The 16,828-nt window shown below is 41.7% G+C and overlaps 1 protein-coding gene across 1 annotated transcript in view; it reads left to right on the forward strand.

Moving 5' to 3' along the window:
* The window catches only part of CPT1C (carnitine palmitoyltransferase 1C), a 42,369-nt gene that overhangs the window by 13,943 nt on the left and 11,598 nt on the right, over window positions 1-16,828 (forward strand). Inside the window, exons 5-12 of the mRNA XM_007424140.3 lie at window positions 1,952-2,116; window positions 5,606-5,745; window positions 7,620-7,791; window positions 10,491-10,592; window positions 12,688-12,825; window positions 12,947-13,024; window positions 13,149-13,256; window positions 14,950-15,037. Of these exons, the coding sequence (XP_007424202.1) occupies window positions 1,976-2,116; window positions 5,606-5,745; window positions 7,620-7,791; window positions 10,491-10,592; window positions 12,688-12,825; window positions 12,947-13,024; window positions 13,149-13,256; window positions 14,950-15,037 (967 nt within the window). The 5' untranslated portion in view covers window positions 1,952-1,975. The remainder of the gene's footprint in view (window positions 1-1,951; window positions 2,117-5,605; window positions 5,746-7,619; window positions 7,792-10,490; window positions 10,593-12,687; window positions 12,826-12,946; window positions 13,025-13,148; window positions 13,257-14,949; window positions 15,038-16,828) is intronic.

The raw sequence follows: 16,828 nt of genomic DNA on the forward strand, positions 1-16,828 counted from the left end.
AATGAAATGTCCTGTCATTTCCAATCTGCAGCCTCTCCAAAGGGTATCCTGGCTAGGGAATATGACAGTTCTAGTCCACGTTATGTAATGGGCATGAGATAGGGAATGGTTGCTTGGGAGCTTTCCCTAAATATTCATTGGCCATGAATTGTGTCACTAAAGTATCCTCATTTGATCCTTTTCATCCCTTCATTCAAACCTTCCAGGCATTATATTGTGACCTCATATTGGCATAGTGCTGACTTCATGGGTACTCTACCAGTTGTATTATGTAAACAAGATGGCACTCCTCTCGGGATGGGGAAACAGACTGCTTACAGCTGGCAAAGTAAGCTGGGTGACACGTATCCATATGACTTCAACTGAGCTCCAGAGCATTTCTGATAGTAGTACCAGTAATAGGGTTGAGAACTAAAGTTCTTAGATTCTCTTTGTAGAAGATAATGAGGTTGAATGGCAGCTGGTAATCAGGACTTTACATTTTATTTATTGACTCCATGTCTGTACTGTCCAGTAGTAGGATTGAGCTTCATTAGTAGTGTCTTTTCATTAACAAAGGAGAGAATTACTGAAGCTGCAAGCAAGGAGCAGGTTAAAACTATTCAAACTAATTGTATCCTTGAATTACTATGCCAGGTGTTTTTACCCCTCTTTTTTCTAGATTGCTTGCTATTTCCCGTAATTGCTTGGCACAGGAGAATGTTGCCATAGCAGCCAAACTTGCATCTGGCAGGATGTAGGTGAGAAATAGTGTGCAGAAGGCCCAAGGCCCTCCTTTAGAATTTTTACTCTTTCAATGAAAGCCAGCATCTGCTGGAGAAATCCAGATGTTTAGGGATTACTTGTCTGATGCTATAAGCAGTAGATCCATTTTGTATGTAGAGATTTTTTTCCCAGCAGCCTTTAAGATAGTAGAGATTAATATTAGTTTATTTTTCATCTTTAAATACTTTCAGATGCAGTTTCTTTAAGGAGGTACTGACAGGTGTAATGGGCCCATACCCACTCCAAAGGATCTTTTTGAATGGTAGCACATCCCTATTATACACCTATCACAATGGCTGTGGATGCCTTATTATATCATTGGTTGCATGCTGACATCATCCTCTGTTCAGTCTGGACACTTTCTATTTTCTATGGATTATCCATGCTGGGGTCAAGTCTTAAACACCAACATGATTAAGGAAGCAAGGTGCACATGGAGTTTCATTAATTGGGTTTAATGCCAGGGGGAGAAAAGCGGGGGGGACGTTAAGCTACAGAATCTTGGGAGCTGAGTAAACAAAACTCTTGCCCTCATTTATCTGTGAATTCATTATTGGGCGAAGGGAGGTCTTTATGAACGGCTTGAACTCTTTTCTTACATCTTGTTTAACTGAAGGGCTAATGGCTCTTTTATCAGATAAAATTGAAACAACCATCTGCTTTTTGTTTATCCCATTTCTTTCCCAGCCTTTAAATATTATTTTCCAGTAGGTTTTTCCTTGTCATTTGTCCCTTATAATGTATTTCTAATCTGCCCAATATCAGTAGTTTTCACGGGTGGTTTTATTGCTGTTTGGAAGATACTGCATGTCTTCTTTCTGTTGCATTATTGTTATTGATATAAGCTGATGGTGAAAGCTGGGTTATAAATTCCGCAAATTAATATACCTTTGAAACAATTTTGGAGAACATTAGATATGGATTTATATCAGCCTTGTCCAGAGTTACCTGATTTGGGCTGCAATCTTGTTGCATGATTTGGGCTGCAAATCTTGTTGACCACTAGATGTCAGTGAAGAGATACAGAAAATTATATTTGCCACCATCTAGTGGTTGCCTAGATTTTTGTAGATCTGGTAACCCAGCAGTGACTGAGCAATTCTAGATGTTGCATTTTCATCACATCTGGAAGGTATCAGATTGGTTATGTCATCTGTTTTTCTCTCTGTTTCTCTTCTTTGCTTAGCCAACAAGTTAGTATCCTCCCACGATGGCAGAAGCTCACCAGGCCGTGGCATTTCAATTCACTGTCTCTCCAGAAGGTATTGACCTTCAACTGAGCCATGCGGCTATCAAGGAGATTTACCTTTCAGGCCTGCGTTCCTGGAAGAAGAAATTCAACCAGCTACGGGTAATGAAGAGGCAGTCATAATCTATTAAAAATGCAATGTCAAATGTTACTTGAAAGACTGGCTGTGAAATCTCAACTGGGGACTCTCAGAAGGGAGAAAAGTTCTGTGTATTAAGGGTATATAGTCAAAATGAAAGTTGGGTCTTGTGGATTCTTGCTGACACCAAATTTGGCTAAGTTGTCATCTCTAATATTTTAGTAGTAAGGTTTTGGAGTTCAGTCAAGAGGACAGCAGAGGACAGAGAATGAGTACTTACAGTGTGAAAAGGAGATCTCACTGTCAGTTCTTAAATAACTAAAGATCTGTAACTGCTTGGTTCCTTATTAGGGAATCTGTGAATTCATTACACAAGCTGCTGTACTGTGCAGTTAGTAATATTGGCCTTATGTAGAAGATTGAGGAAAATTGTTCAAATTTGGTAGCAAAGAGAGACAGCTGCCAAGTGACAAGTGGAAGTGCAGCCACTTGGGGTGGGTGGAGGTTTTTAAAGAGGCTGGAGTATTGCCTGGTAGAATGCAACTCCCTGGTTTGGGTCATGGGTTAAGGGTTTGGGGAGTGGATAGGGGGTTGGCAGAAGGGATGAAGATCAAGATAATGATGGATAAAGGGAAACTTGGTGGGATAGGGGCAAGCAACTCCTGGGGAAAAGGGATTGGGTACTGGAGACCAGTTCCCATTTCTGGTGCCCTGCTTTCAGGCAAAGTTACGGGATCTGTAGAGGCCTGGTCTCTGTTAACGCTGAATGCCAGGTCTACCTATAATAAATCTTCCCTCATTCCCATGAATTTATAATGGAAGAGAGGGCAGACTTGGTTTGAGTTTCTGAAACCTAGATGGGTAAAGGGGAAGAAATCTCTTAGAGATGTGCACATCTGGGTTTCTGGTTTGGTATCACCTGCATGCTCAGGGAAGGGGAAGTGGGATGGCAGTTGTCATCTGGGAGATGGTAATAGTATTTAGAAGTATTGTTCTGCAGATAACAGTGTGAGACATTATGTAAAGTTGGGATTGCTCTTGTTATATACCCTGCTACACAGTGGATTTCTGCTGGAGCTGCTTGACTTCAGGGTCGAGTTGACAGTGGAATTTCCTAGGCTTATGGATACTGGGGGATTTCAATTCACCTTCTTTGAGAGGAGTGCCAAGAGGTGGCCCAGAAATTCATAGTCACCATGACAACCATGGACTTGGGCAAGATTGTTTGTCAGCATGGGGCCAAATATCATTTTGACTCCAGTGGAACAGATGATGTTGTGGAGGTATTGTCCTGATGCCTGGAGCTATGAGGGTCTCGATGGAGAAAAGCAGGCTTAGGCTCAGTTTTAGCAAGACAGAGTAGCTGTGGGTTTGGAAACGAACTGATTCCAAGACAATACTGCCTTTAGTTCAGGAAGGGGGCCTGCTTCCTGACATGGAATTGGCTTATAACTTGTGGTCTTCCTGGATTCCTGGCTCTTGCTTGATGAGTAGGTAGCAGCTATACCTAAGAGAACTTTTGCACAGCTTCCTCTTGTGTGCCGTTTTTGTCTCTCCTGGATCAGGAGGTTCTCCTCATAGTGACTCACGCCTTAGTCACCTGAACTATTGCAATACACACCACATGGCCCTGCTTTTGAAGAACATTCAGAAGCTACGGTTGTTCCAGAATGCAGTGGCCCAAGTAGTTATGGGCACCTCTCAATTTGCCCATTTAACACTGTTACTTCAAGAGTTGCACTGATTGCCAGTTGGCTTCTGAATGCAGTTGAAGGTGCTGATGATCACATTTAAAGTCCTTCATGGCTCAGGACCTGGATATATGTGGGACTGCCTACTCCCAATTGTATTTGTCCATCCAATAAGATCTGGTAGAGCGGGCTCTTAGTCTCTTCGCTCAGGGATTCTCCTCTACAGAGGTCATGGAAGTGAGCCTTTTCCATGGCTATCCCCAATCTGTGAAACAACATTCTCCCAGAAATCTAAATGGCTCCTACCTTATTGGTTTTTTAAAAAGGCATCAAACCTGGCTATTTATCAGGCCTTTGGAATTGGGTTATTTTAATGTTGTTCTCTCTGCTATTGGTTTTTGTCTTTTGGTGATTATTAAGTGATGCTCCTGGTGTTTATTGATATATGTGGATATGCTTTGATTTTTATTTTATATGTTTATGGATGTTAGGTTGTACGTGGCTTAGAGTCCTTAGAAAGTGGAGTAGCTAAAGAAATCCATGTGAAACATGCTTGAATACCCATGATGTAACTCCCAGCCTCCAGATGCTGTGGATCGTGTGGCCCATCATAGCCAGACCTAGCAATCCACAGGGCATCAGTTATTATACAGCATTATACAGATACTTTTTTTTTTTTGTTATACTGCCAGAGCATGAACATCTAATCCAGATGTTTATGAAATACAAACTTCTAGCTCCTTACTATTGGCCATGTTTGCTCATACTGCCAGGAGGTGTACCTTGATACAGAGGAGCACATATTTTCCAGCATATGCTGAAAATGGGGAGAGAGATCAGCAGTGTTCACCCTGTTTTTGTGGATGGTGAAGCAAGGAATGTTTGTTATTCCAAAATTATTGTTATTCCTCTGCCATAGCTCCTAGGTGGGACATTGACTGAATGACCATTTTTGCATTTTCCTATTGATTGGCTCAAGGAAATACTGGTGGATGTATCATTCTTGGCCTTCCAACACCAGCAGGAATGAAGATGGTTGTATGGCCAGATTCAAGATGCTTTGGAGGTATCGAGGAGTGGGAATAGCGCATGGAGAAGTAGTTTCATGGAGGCTTATATTTCTAAATACCAAGAAATTTATGGAGGCTTATATTTCTAAATACCAAGACCATTAATAATGTTGTTCCTAGCATTTGTCCCATTTGGTTGCAGGTATACTGCATTCGCTTCAGTTCGCATGGCAAAGCTATCAATGCATGATGTGACAAGGAGTTTTACTTTTCAGCTGGCTTGTTGCAGAGCCTGATGCTGATTAGGGCTGAGAGGAAGAGCTGGGTGGGCCCAAGGTCAGACAGCTGGCTTTCCTTGCCTAAGGGGGAACTAGAACCTGGGTTTCCTGCTCCTTGCGCAGCACCATAACCACTACACATACTGGCTCTCAACAAAGACCATTAATATTCAAGTAAACATTTTTATCCTCGAAGAGAAAATGTAAGTGCCGGTAGATTGGTTTTTAGTGCTGAAATAATAATAACAACATATTATTATTATTGAAATATATTGAAATAACATATCATAGTTGATCTACAGAAGTCATTGCTGCTTCTGCAAAATATAAGCACTATTTCATAGAAGGAAAGGAAGTCAGAGGATAATTTACAGATGTAGGCAGAAGTTAAACCTGTGAATCATATTTCCAAGAAAAATGACTTTTTTTCCTTCAGAAACAGTTAGAGTTCAAACTCAGCAGAAAATTAGAAACTCTTAAGTTCTTTGTTTTTCTACCTCTCACCTCCACTTCTTTATGTTGCTCCCAAACAGAATGGTTTTGTGACAGGTGTGTATCCTGCCAGCCCCTCCAGTTGGTTTTTTATGGTTACAGCCATCCTAGTAACCCAGTTCTCTCGTCTTGACCCATCCATGGGCATGATTGAAAAAATAAAAGAACATCTGCCAGTCAGGTAATTGGGGGGGGGAGGGGACAAGTCTTCATGATGAACTAGTAGCTGTTAATTTTGGCAGGGTGGGAGAAACTAAGACTCAGTCAGGCTAATGGTTGAGTTTAGATAACATACTTAACCCAGCCAGCCACTAACCCAATCATAGCTCCTTGATTTTGAGTCTAACAGCACACAGTTACAGTAGCTGGGTAAAGAATTACCATTGTGGGGAATACAGAATCCTCACATGTTTTCTGCACTCCTTCCTGCATTAATCCTTACATCAGGATAATACTGTGTTTCATGAGTCCAGTGGTCTCTTCCCTATTGTCAAGGCAGACAATATTGGGTTTGGCTTCAGCACGCCAGTCAATCAGCATTTGTGAGTTTTGCAACGACACAGCTTGCAGTTTCAGCTGTTCTAAACCTCTGTCTTATTTTCTTGGAGGACAGACTAATGCTTGGCCACTACCCTCCAGTTGACTAGATTTTTGGTTTGCATAAAACTATGGCCCAAGAGGGGTTATTTGACCAACCATTGCCCTGGTATAGTTTTGGTTTAAAATTGCCTCTGTTGTAGCCAATACTGACTAGATTAGAAGGTTCACACAACATGGTGAAGACTTGACTAGCTTAAAGTCACATGTGAGATGGACAGCTATATAAATTTACCAAATAAATAAATAAACTCAGGCAATGGAAAATATGGCTAAGCCAGTAAGATTGAATTGGCATTTATACATGAATTATGTGGGAAATGTATATACAAATTATTCTCTCAGATCTTTACAACTCTGGATCATCTGAAGAATAGACTGGCAGTAGATGTGGGAAAGGTTGTCACTTCACTGCCAGAGAAACATAATAATAATAGCAGCAGCAGCAGCAGCAACAGTTTACTTGGATGACTTAAAACAAACTGAAGAAGAATAGTTCTATCCAGGGTGAATGATACTCAAAGTTTATTTGATCTGCAAATTTCCAGATAATGCTTTTTATCCATCTTACTCCTTTGCTTGTCAGCTTCCAAAAGTGGTTTATTTTAGCCTTCTTGCATCTCACAAAAGGAATTCTTCCAAGATTGGTCACTCTTAGAAAGATATTGCTGGTTATGGAGGCCACGGCCCACTTAATTTCCTACCCCTAAGTGAAGTCTGCTAGATTTAGATGGAAAATGGAATGAAATAGCTATTTAGATATTAGTATTGGTTTAGAACATTTAATAAACTTGAAAAACATAAACCCTCAAAAATGGAAAATCCCAAATTTGACCACTTACCTATTGGGGCCCTACCTGTTTTTATTGTTCACTGTTGCCTTGGCATCTCAAAAAAGCAAGCAAATTTAAAAGTGGCTCTCAGCCTACCAAAATGTCCATCCTGGCACAGGAAGCTCTTGTATTGAACCAGACCAATAGCTTAGTATTTTCTACACAGTGACATACTTGCTTATTGAATTAACACATCTTCAGATGTACAGAAGATGTGTTAATTCAATGAACATCTCATTGAGTTAACACATGCACAGTTAACTGAACCATAAACTAACTAAACAGCTGAATTATTGCAACATATGAAAGCTACAAAAACGTTAAACAAGCACAGTAGGTTGTGAAAATGCAGCCACTAGATCTTGGTTAGATGTATTGTGTGAACACAACCACTGACCATTTGCCATTCTCCATAGTTTGGGCAGAGGTATTTCAGAACTCTGAAGGGAAATGGCTAAATCTGGGATATTTTGGGTGCAACAAATGTGAGCAGATCATTCATTTTTCCTCCAAATCCTTAAGAGATCTTAAGTTAACTTGTAATCTACAAATACAGGTTATTTTTCTTGAAAGATGACTCCATTTGACTTTGTGTCTTTCTCCCATCCCCCCTGCTTTTCTCCAGCGATTATCTGTCAGATCAGGGCCTGAACTTCCTCAGTGTCCTAGCCTTTTCCACAGGACTGTGGCTGGCGCTCATTATGACCATGCGTAGCATTCTTAAGATGCTGTTGTGCTACCATGGATGGATGTATGAGGAGCATGGTCGGATGTCCAACACCACGAAGGTCTGGCTGGTATGTATTTACAGGACAGGTGCACTCTTAGAATGCAAGCTGGACAGAGAGCCAACTGTTGGTGGAATCAGAGGGTGGCACCCAGGTTTAGGCTGCCCTGGGTTTTTGCCACCATGACCCTGGGTGGAGCTGAAGCAAGCTTATAGCATAGGACAGTTTTCTCCCTGGTGATTTTCCAGCTAAAACTCTGGGAGTTGTAGTCTTCAACACATCTGCTGGGCACCACATGGGACAAGGCTGCCAGAGGAGAAACTACAAATGTTGAAATGTATTTATCACCTAGCTTTCCTCTAGGAGCACAGGTTACCATATTTATTCATTTAATTAAACAGTTATGAGGGCAAACATTCCAGATTGGCTTAAAAAGGTAAGGCACACACTGCAATATGAAAGGTAAAATCTCCTTCAAACTGAGCTGGACTCCAGGTGACTCTGTAGATACATTCACGCAGTTTTAGTGGCAAACTTACACAGTGCTTTGCCACTGATTTCTTCTGGGATGTCTTTCAGCTTCCCAGTCTAACTTGCAGCCCTGCTATATGGAGGTTTCTCATCCAAGCACTAGCCAAGCGTCTCTGCTTAGCTTTTGAGCTCAGATACGTTTGGTCAAATGCTGCCACCAAAAGCCTGAATAAAAGAAACATTGCAATCAACAAAAACTAAAAACACTGCTCCAGAATGCTCCTCCAGAAGATCAGGGGAATGCTGCTGTCACCTAATGAGTAGGTTTACCCTAACTTTCTGGGTCTCCCTAACTTTCTCAGTACTGTGCCATCTATTCAAGTGTACAACTCACCTATAGAGAGGTAAGTCTGTGAGCTACATATAATAGCTGTGCTCAGGATCAAAGAGCATATTATTTAACGTGCTGTTGAACAGGGTTAGCTAAAAAGTTAATAGTTGTTTATGGTGAAAAATACCATGGGGCAACTTTTCCCAATCAGATGCCATCTAGATATGTTGTAATATCAATCTCATAATTCTCATGGCCCTGCTGTATGGGATGATGGGATTTCATAGGAGGCACAGGTTTGGAGAAGGCTCCTGGAGAAAAATGAGATGAAATGTTGGGACATATCAGCTGGGAAGGAGCCAAGTGGAGGAGCACAGATACATATTAAGAAGGAGCAGCAGGTGTGTCTGTAATTCTCACAAAGGCAGTTAGAAGGAGTGATTATGCCTAAGCAGATCCGATTATGCTTTGGAGAAGCTACCTGTGGAAACATAAATATCTATAGAAGTGAATATGTGTAGCTCAGGGTTGAACTTTGGAGTCCTTGGGGTTCTCTGAGCTTGTCTGTTTTCTTACAAATGTTTCGCTACCTGGCTAGGTAACATCTTCAATGCTAGAATGGAATGAGGTTTGCTCTCTGTTCTATGGCATGCCCTGCTAGTGTTGGTGAGGGCGGGGTTTTTGTTTTGTTTTATTTTTCCCCTTCTGGTAGTCCCTTGATTAGGGTATTTTTTACTCCTTGATTGTATGTCTGGTGATAATCTTGGTGTTAATCTCTGCTTATCTGGGTGATGATTGCTGGTGAGGAGATGTTCTAGTCTTTTGTTTTCTTTTTTATTGTCTCTTTTGAATAGTGTATAGATGTTGTTTATCTCTATGTGCCTGTTGATGGCTGCCTTGTTGGAATACCAAGCTTCCAGAAATTCCCTCGCATTTTTGGATTTAGCTTGGTCTAAGATGGTAACAGTTTCCCAGTTGAAACTATGATTAAGTCTGTCCATGTATTGTGAGATTAAGAAGTTTTCATCGTGTCTTCTGACTGCTAGTTGGTGTTCATGGATGCGCTCTGCTAGCCTTCTGCCTGTCTGTCCTGCATAGTGGTTACAGTCCTTACACTGTATGTTGTGGATGACTCCTGTTTTTTCTTCTTGGGCTACTGGGTCTTTTGGTTTGCTTAAGATGTTTTGGAGGGCTTTAGTTGGTTTGTGTGCTACGGTGATGCTGTGTGGTTGTAATAGTCTGTTGGTAGTTTCTGAGACATTTCTGATGTATGGCAGTGTTATCCTTTTCATAGCTTGTGTTGGTTGTGTTGTAGTAGGTTGAGTGGCCAGGCACTTTTTGATAAAGTTGCGTGGATATCCATTTTGTTGGAAGGTGTTGTATAGGTGGTCTGTTTCCTTTTTCTGCTGTTCTGGGTTGCTGCAGTGCGTTTGTGCTCGTTTGAGTAATGTTCTTACACAGCTCCTCTTGTGGGAGGTTGGGTTGTTACTTTGGTAATGGAGTACTTGATTAGTGTGGGTTGTCTTCCGATAGACTTGTGTTTCTAATTTGCTGTTGTTTCCTCTGAGAATGAGGATATCCAGGAAGAGTAGCGTGTTGTTGTTTTCTTCCTCTCTGGTGAATTTTATTCCTTTGAAGATGTTGTTGATAGTTTCATGTGCCTTCTCTAGTTGTTCCTTTTTTATTATAACAAAGGTCCTCCATCACACCTAAGAATAACAGAGGATGTAGGACAGGCTACCAAGCACAGACAGCTCTGTGCTTCAATTGTATTTCTCAGCATCTGCTACCTGAGGCAAGTATCTCGCTCCATCTAATAGCAGGCCTGGCTGTGTCCTACTCCAATACAGGCAGGCCACTTTACTGCGAATTAGGCCAAAGAAAAGTGCCGGAGAGAACAAATGAACATTGTTCCATTGAAATGCTTGTCTAACTCACTTCTCCCTTTATTCCCTCGTCCCCGCAGGCTTTGGTGAAAATCTTCTCTGGTCGTAAACCCATGTTGTACAGCTATCAGGCCTCACTGCCTCGCTTGCCTGTTCCAACCATTAAGGATACAATGCGGAAGGTGAGTCTACAGCTTTTAATCCTGTTCTTCTTACTTACAAGTGGGTATTCAAATATTTCTTGGACACGGATCTGAAGGTAAAGGAATGCATCTTTGAAGCAGTGGCATTCACAGGAGGAGTCAAAAGAGGCAAGATAGAGGCCTCTGCATTCATGTCCCTTTCTTTGCATTCCATGCATGGCTTGGATTGTGATGCTGTGATTTTCAACACCACCCTGCAGGAGCTGCTGCTTTGAAAGTCTGTTACTTGATAGAAACACCTATACAACTGGCCCATAATGAAGGCTGCACTAAAATTTTGCCCCTGCAGTGCTAGGTTTTCATGTGCAAGGGTCTGGGGCACAAATGGAGATGTCTCTTCAGAGCAAATACCAGGTTCAGAAGACAGGTTTTCCTTTGAACTAGAGCGGGGAAGGAAAAAGATCACACTCTCTCCCCATCCCCAGGTGCTGATCCTAATAATCACCAATACCTTCCTTCCCTCCTGCTTGGTGCTAGCTTTTGTCATATCTAGTTTGGCTCCAAGAGTTACTCCTCCTTGGATAGCTTATCTTTGGTATCTCTCCAAAAGTGCTAGAAACTGTTGCCCACTGCATCAGGACATGAGCAAAGAATCTTCCACATTGACTGATTCCACCTTCCCATATTTGTCATCAGATCTTTTTGGAAAGGGAGAAATATGAAGAGCTTTGTGTCACAGCATGCCTGACATTTCTGGTACTACTTTTGGGTCCTGATATTTGGCATACCCTCTTATTCTTTTGTCTGGAATCATTTCAGATGGTGTCCATTGTCTATCTCTGATTATGAGTTCCTGATGTGGGACTCTTTCCTGATTACTGGAAAGAAGCAAGCTTTGAGTAGTGACACATGCAGAGGTGCAAAAAGGGGCCTTTTCTGAGGATCAGGTTATTCCATTGCTTGTTTGCAATGGAAGTGATCCATTTACACTCACTGAGATAACACATTTGAGTTATTCATTCTGTTGGAAGTTAACTGAACAGAATTTATGCACAGTTGCAACAGTGAACCTTCTCTGTAGATAGATTGTTTGAATTAACAGAAGTTTTAACACAGAATTCTTTTTTTCTACAAGATGAGGTAATTTATAAATCTAAAATTGTCTATTGCATCCGGCTGTAGTCTTCCACTGTCTTAAGAAGAGAAAGTATTTTCCCTTATCTTTTGTCATGAAAGGGCCAAACATGTCATAAACATGTGAGAGATTAGTACTGAAGCCCTAAAATGTGTAAGAAGATAAAAAGACAGTATTTTTTTAAAAAATACCATCTAAATACAGTAACTCCAAAAACAGCTCAAGAAGGAGTGAGCATGTTCAGAATACTGTGTATTTTGGATCCTTTGTTCCGTACTCCATCTATAGTAATTAAACCAGAGACTCAGTTTGATATGCAGGGCATCTTGGGGCTATCATGGGATTTTATCAGATACAATAGCAAGGTGACTTCAGCTGTTGTCAGTTGAGAAAGATGCTTGAATGATCCAAGTTTTGGGGTAACAGATTGGTCATGGATAGCTTTTCCCAACAGAACCTCTCCAAATTTTTGGGTCTACAGGACCATATCATCTTCAAGATGCAATGACCAAGCGTCACAGGTGTTTTGTGCTGCTGCTTTTAATTTCCCCCATGCTTAACTTTTATTCTTCTCTAGTGCAGAAAATCTTTATAGATGTGAAAATGCTCATCTGTAGTGTTCTTTATGATTCATCCTTTCACAGTAGGAAACAGATGGTTTTACTTTGTTATCTTAGAAACTGCTTGATTTCCATCTCTATGGGCTGAAAGTGCCTTATATTAGAGCTACATACCTGGGCTATAGAAATCCAGACAATCACTGGATAGCAGCAGAGAGATAGAGAAAACTAGTGATTGTTTGGACTGATAACCCTACCTACAACTTTCTGAGGCTCATGCACTTCTTTTTCATCCATCTACAAAGACACGCACATCTACCTCTACAAGGCTTTGGGGACAAATGTCATCTCCTGAGTTTGGGATGAGGAAGTATTTGGGGTAAAAGAATGAACTCTTCTCTTGCCAAGATCTAATTCCACGTTTTTCTTTCCCCTTTAGTATCTGGAATCCATACGACCTCTGGTGGCAGATGCAGAATTCCATCGAATGACAGGTCTTGCCCGTGACTTTGAACGGACCCTTGGACCACATTTTCAGTGGTACCTCACGCTGAAGTCTTGGTGGGCACCCAACTATGTGAGTGGTCCCTTTAAAGGGAAGGGGCTCTTTGGGAGGAACAGTGTTGTACGTGGAGAATATGTGTGGTGGGGTGTCTTTTTAATTTCTCCTTTTTTACCCTGCTCCCATCTTTTCCCAGGTGAGTGATTGGTGGGAAGAGTATGTGTATCTTCGTGGGAGGAGCCCCCTGATGGTAAATAGCAACTATTATGCCATGGTGAGTTACCAAAGCTGAAGAAGAATATCAACACTTGGCAGGGGGGACAGGACATTTTTTTTTCCAGCTCTTCTGACCCTTCCTTCTCCCTATGTTTTTGTTTTTCTCTGCACTCATTTTTTAGGATTTCCTTTATGTAACACCTACTCCAATCCAAGCTGCTCGCGCTGGGAATCTTGTTTATGCCATGCTGCTGTACCGACGCAAACTCATCCGGGAGGAAATCAAGCCAGTGAGTGAGATCAAAATGTAGGGAGGATAGGAAACATACCCATTAGAGCAGGGTTTCCTCAACCTTGGCAACTTTAAGACGGTGGACTTCAACTTCCAGTTGAATTCTGGGAGTTGAAGTCCACTGTCTTAAAGTTGCCAAGGTTGAGGAACTCTGCATTAGAGAGTAAAGGCTCTCTCTGCCTGAACTGGGTGGTAGAAGTCAGACTGAGAAGAAGATTTATACTTGCTTTCCACTTGCTGAGGGGAGAAAGGAGTAAAAGCATGGCAAGCTCTTAATGTTTGTCCATTTCACTCCTTAAAGCAGCCTTCCCCAAACTGAGAATCTCTAGATGAATTGAACTACAGCACCCATAATCACAACACTTGACGAGTTTTGGAAATTATAGCATCTAACACATGCTAGGTTAGAAAAGGCTGCTTTTTCTGAAAGGTATTTTCAGTTTTACCTTTTAAAAAATACTGGCATGTTTCCTGTACCATTTGATTGTTTGTGCTTATGGTCTGTCTAGTTCGCTGCTGTGCTTTTAAAAAATGGAACAACCTAAACTAATGGGTTATCATATCTTTTTGTGTAGGAAATCACTGAGAATTTTGTGTTGGTCTAGACTGAGGCAGCTGCTGACAAGGGGGGTGAAGGTGTAGAAAGAGCCAGCACTGTGGTGCAAGCATAGTCTACAAAATCACAATGTATTTGAATCCCACATTTTGTTACGGAGCTCAGGTTGAGGAACTTCTGGGGTATGTTGGGGCCATGGAAAGATAATAGCCCTGTGTGCATATTATAATAATCTGATCTGCATACAGTACTAAACTAAAACCAAGCATAAACTGTGGTTTAGTTTTACATGTGGATCAGGCCAGTGATTTGCAAAGGACCTCAGTGAAATCCATGGATAAACAGCAATTTGACTCCTAGCCTTGCTGATTCAAGGGCTAAAATGGTCATAAGTGCTTATGCTGCTTCTTATTTTTAATGGGGGTTTTTTGGTGTTAAGAAGTGGTGCATGATGCTCCATTTCTGATCAGGACAGTTGCTCTTTTTCTAGATCTGAATTGCTTTATTGTTGCTCCAAGTATCTATTAATTACATTAGGCAAGCAATATAAACAGGGTATACTGTATGAATTTGTATTTTCTTCTCCTGTGGGAGCAAGAGCTACTCTGGACTGATATTCCTGCAATTCAAGTAAAAATAAAACAAAATACGGAAAACCCCAACCAGGAGATCAAATCCCAGATTCACTGCGTCACAACTGTTTTGAGTTTGTCTCAAGTCTAACTTAGGTTCTAATACTGAATTGGTTCTTTGAAAGGATGCAGCAAATAAAAGGGCAGAGAGGAGGCTTAAAGCAAAGCTAGAGGTGACTTGCTTAGACTTGAATGAAAAAGTGCCTAGCCCAATATCTGCGGGCCAAGTATTATACCAGCTTAAGTGCACAGGTAACTCTGTCTTGCTTCTGAATGCAAGATAGCACTGCCAGCTACGTTGTACTGTCCTGGTGATGTCATGCTTCTTTTTCTCAGTGATCGTTGGGCTTTTTGTTTATTACATTGATTTATGCCTTGATTTTAAAAGTTCTTTAAATGTTCTGGGATCACAGAGTGTATTAAAAATAACCACAATAAATCTCTTCCCTGTTTGGTTTTCTTTCCCCCATCTGATCTTGGGGCTCTTTGTCACCTGATATCAGAGCATGGTCCCTAAGTCCTTGATCCCCCTCTGTTCGGCCCAGTGGCAGCGCCTCTTCAACACCACCCGGTTGCCTGGGGTGGGGCTGGGTAAGTGAACTGGGAGACCCTGAGAAACAATGCCCTTCTCAAACGTAGCTGTAGGAGACTTTTGCAGGACAAATCTCCTCTGTAGGGTGCTGGGCTTTCTGGTCCGTGTCTTCAGTGTTGCATTCTCTGATTTCTGGACTTACCCATAATTCTATAAATCTCTCTGTCTTAATCAGCCTTCCTCAGGTGCCCTCTGTGGATATTGTGTCAACAACTTTCATCATCCCCAGCAGTACAGTATCACTTGGCTAGGAATGATGATAGCTATTGCATTCTACCTCTTATGTTGGATGGTGATAAGGTCATTCCAAGGTACCAAGCTGACAATCACTATCTTTTAAAAAAAAAAATCTTACAGCCCTTCTCGCTCTTGTCAACATGGATAACTGACACATATTCATGAGGTCAGAACTGTTGCCCTGGAGTTACCTTTGGAACTTGGCCTACCCACTGGGTTTTTTTCTTGGCAGGACTATTCAGGTTGCTAGGAGAGGAGGCTTCCCCCTTGGTTTCTTTTTTACTTCTTTTCCCCCAAAGCTGCTTGGCAGGCAAATCTTCTTGACTATTCTTGCAATCTCTCTGTTTCTTTCTTTCTCTCCTTGCTTCCCTCTGCTTCTCAGATGCTGATCCAAGGTTGCCTGCCAACGTGCTCAGCTCAGTATGAACGTGTGTTTAATACAACCCGTGTGCCTGGCCTGGAGGGAGGTAGGATGCTCCCAGACACCTTGCCCTCCTTTCCTGACAAATACCTGCACACTGTCTTGTGGATTGCAGGGATGAATGGACTTTTTCTTCTGCATTCCTTGTCCCACAACCATGTTTTTTTTTTTAAAGTGGGATGGGGAACCTATGCCCCTCCAGATGTAAAGAATTGGACTTATAATGGGAAGGATGGGTTCAACCCCTCAAAGGGTTTTTGGATAAGGCTTGTAAAGAACAGATCCTGGTTACTGGTTACAGGATTTGGGGATGGTTCTTAAAAGCTTTTTGGTGCTCAAAATCCAGGCCCTCAACCAGGTTTTACCTGTGCCTTTAAATTAGGAGTGGTCAATCTCTTACTGCCTAGAAGTCCCCCTAAATGCTTTTTGGTAAGAGAAAGGCTGCAGTAGGCCGAACACAATGATGCAAAGTGAGAGGGCTTTATGAAGCAAAGTCAGTGGGTCCCGCATTTTCCTTTTTTCCTCTGGATTTTGATTATTTATTTGTGGGCATCTCCTAAGATTTTTAAACTAAGGCTTATGTTCAACTATTGTTGGATTTGTGTATTGTTTTAATCTGACTGTTGCAGAAATTGTAAACTGCTCAGAATCTTTTGACTTTACAATCTTTAGGGTAGAAGTCTGAGTAAATAAGCACATTGCTAGGGCATGTACAGCAATGTATGGCAGTGTTCAGTATGGCAAAAAAGCTTTGCTACCAGTTTTCAGCAAGTGTGGCTGTAAGAGGCTCCAAACATTGGAAAAAAACCAAAAAAAGACTGATGGGTGCATGCAGGTCAGAGGTCTCAGGTTGTCCACCTCTTCTTTCAATCATCTCAGCAACCAGGAGCTACAAAGAGAAAAATGGGCATTAGTTTCAGCTCATCTTCACCGTATGTGGCATTCTTTTGTTAACCTTCGTCAACTGCAGCTTTCCCCTACTTGGTGCACTTTAGATGTCTAAGAATTTCCACTCCTTTTTTGCTGGCTGGGAATTCTGGGCATCCCAACACGAGGTTTCACTTTGTGAGAATCTGACACTGGAGAAAGTGCAAGCCTGCTGCAATTGCTTGAATATAAGGCGCTTGCCTTG

This window comes from Python bivittatus, unplaced genomic scaffold, assembly GCF_059951505.1.
Source record: "Python bivittatus isolate LINGU-HERP-01145 unplaced genomic scaffold, Pbiv_v1 ctg000410_np1212, whole genome shotgun sequence".
In the NCBI taxonomy this organism is placed as follows: domain Eukaryota; kingdom Metazoa; phylum Chordata; class Lepidosauria; order Squamata; family Pythonidae; genus Python; species Python bivittatus.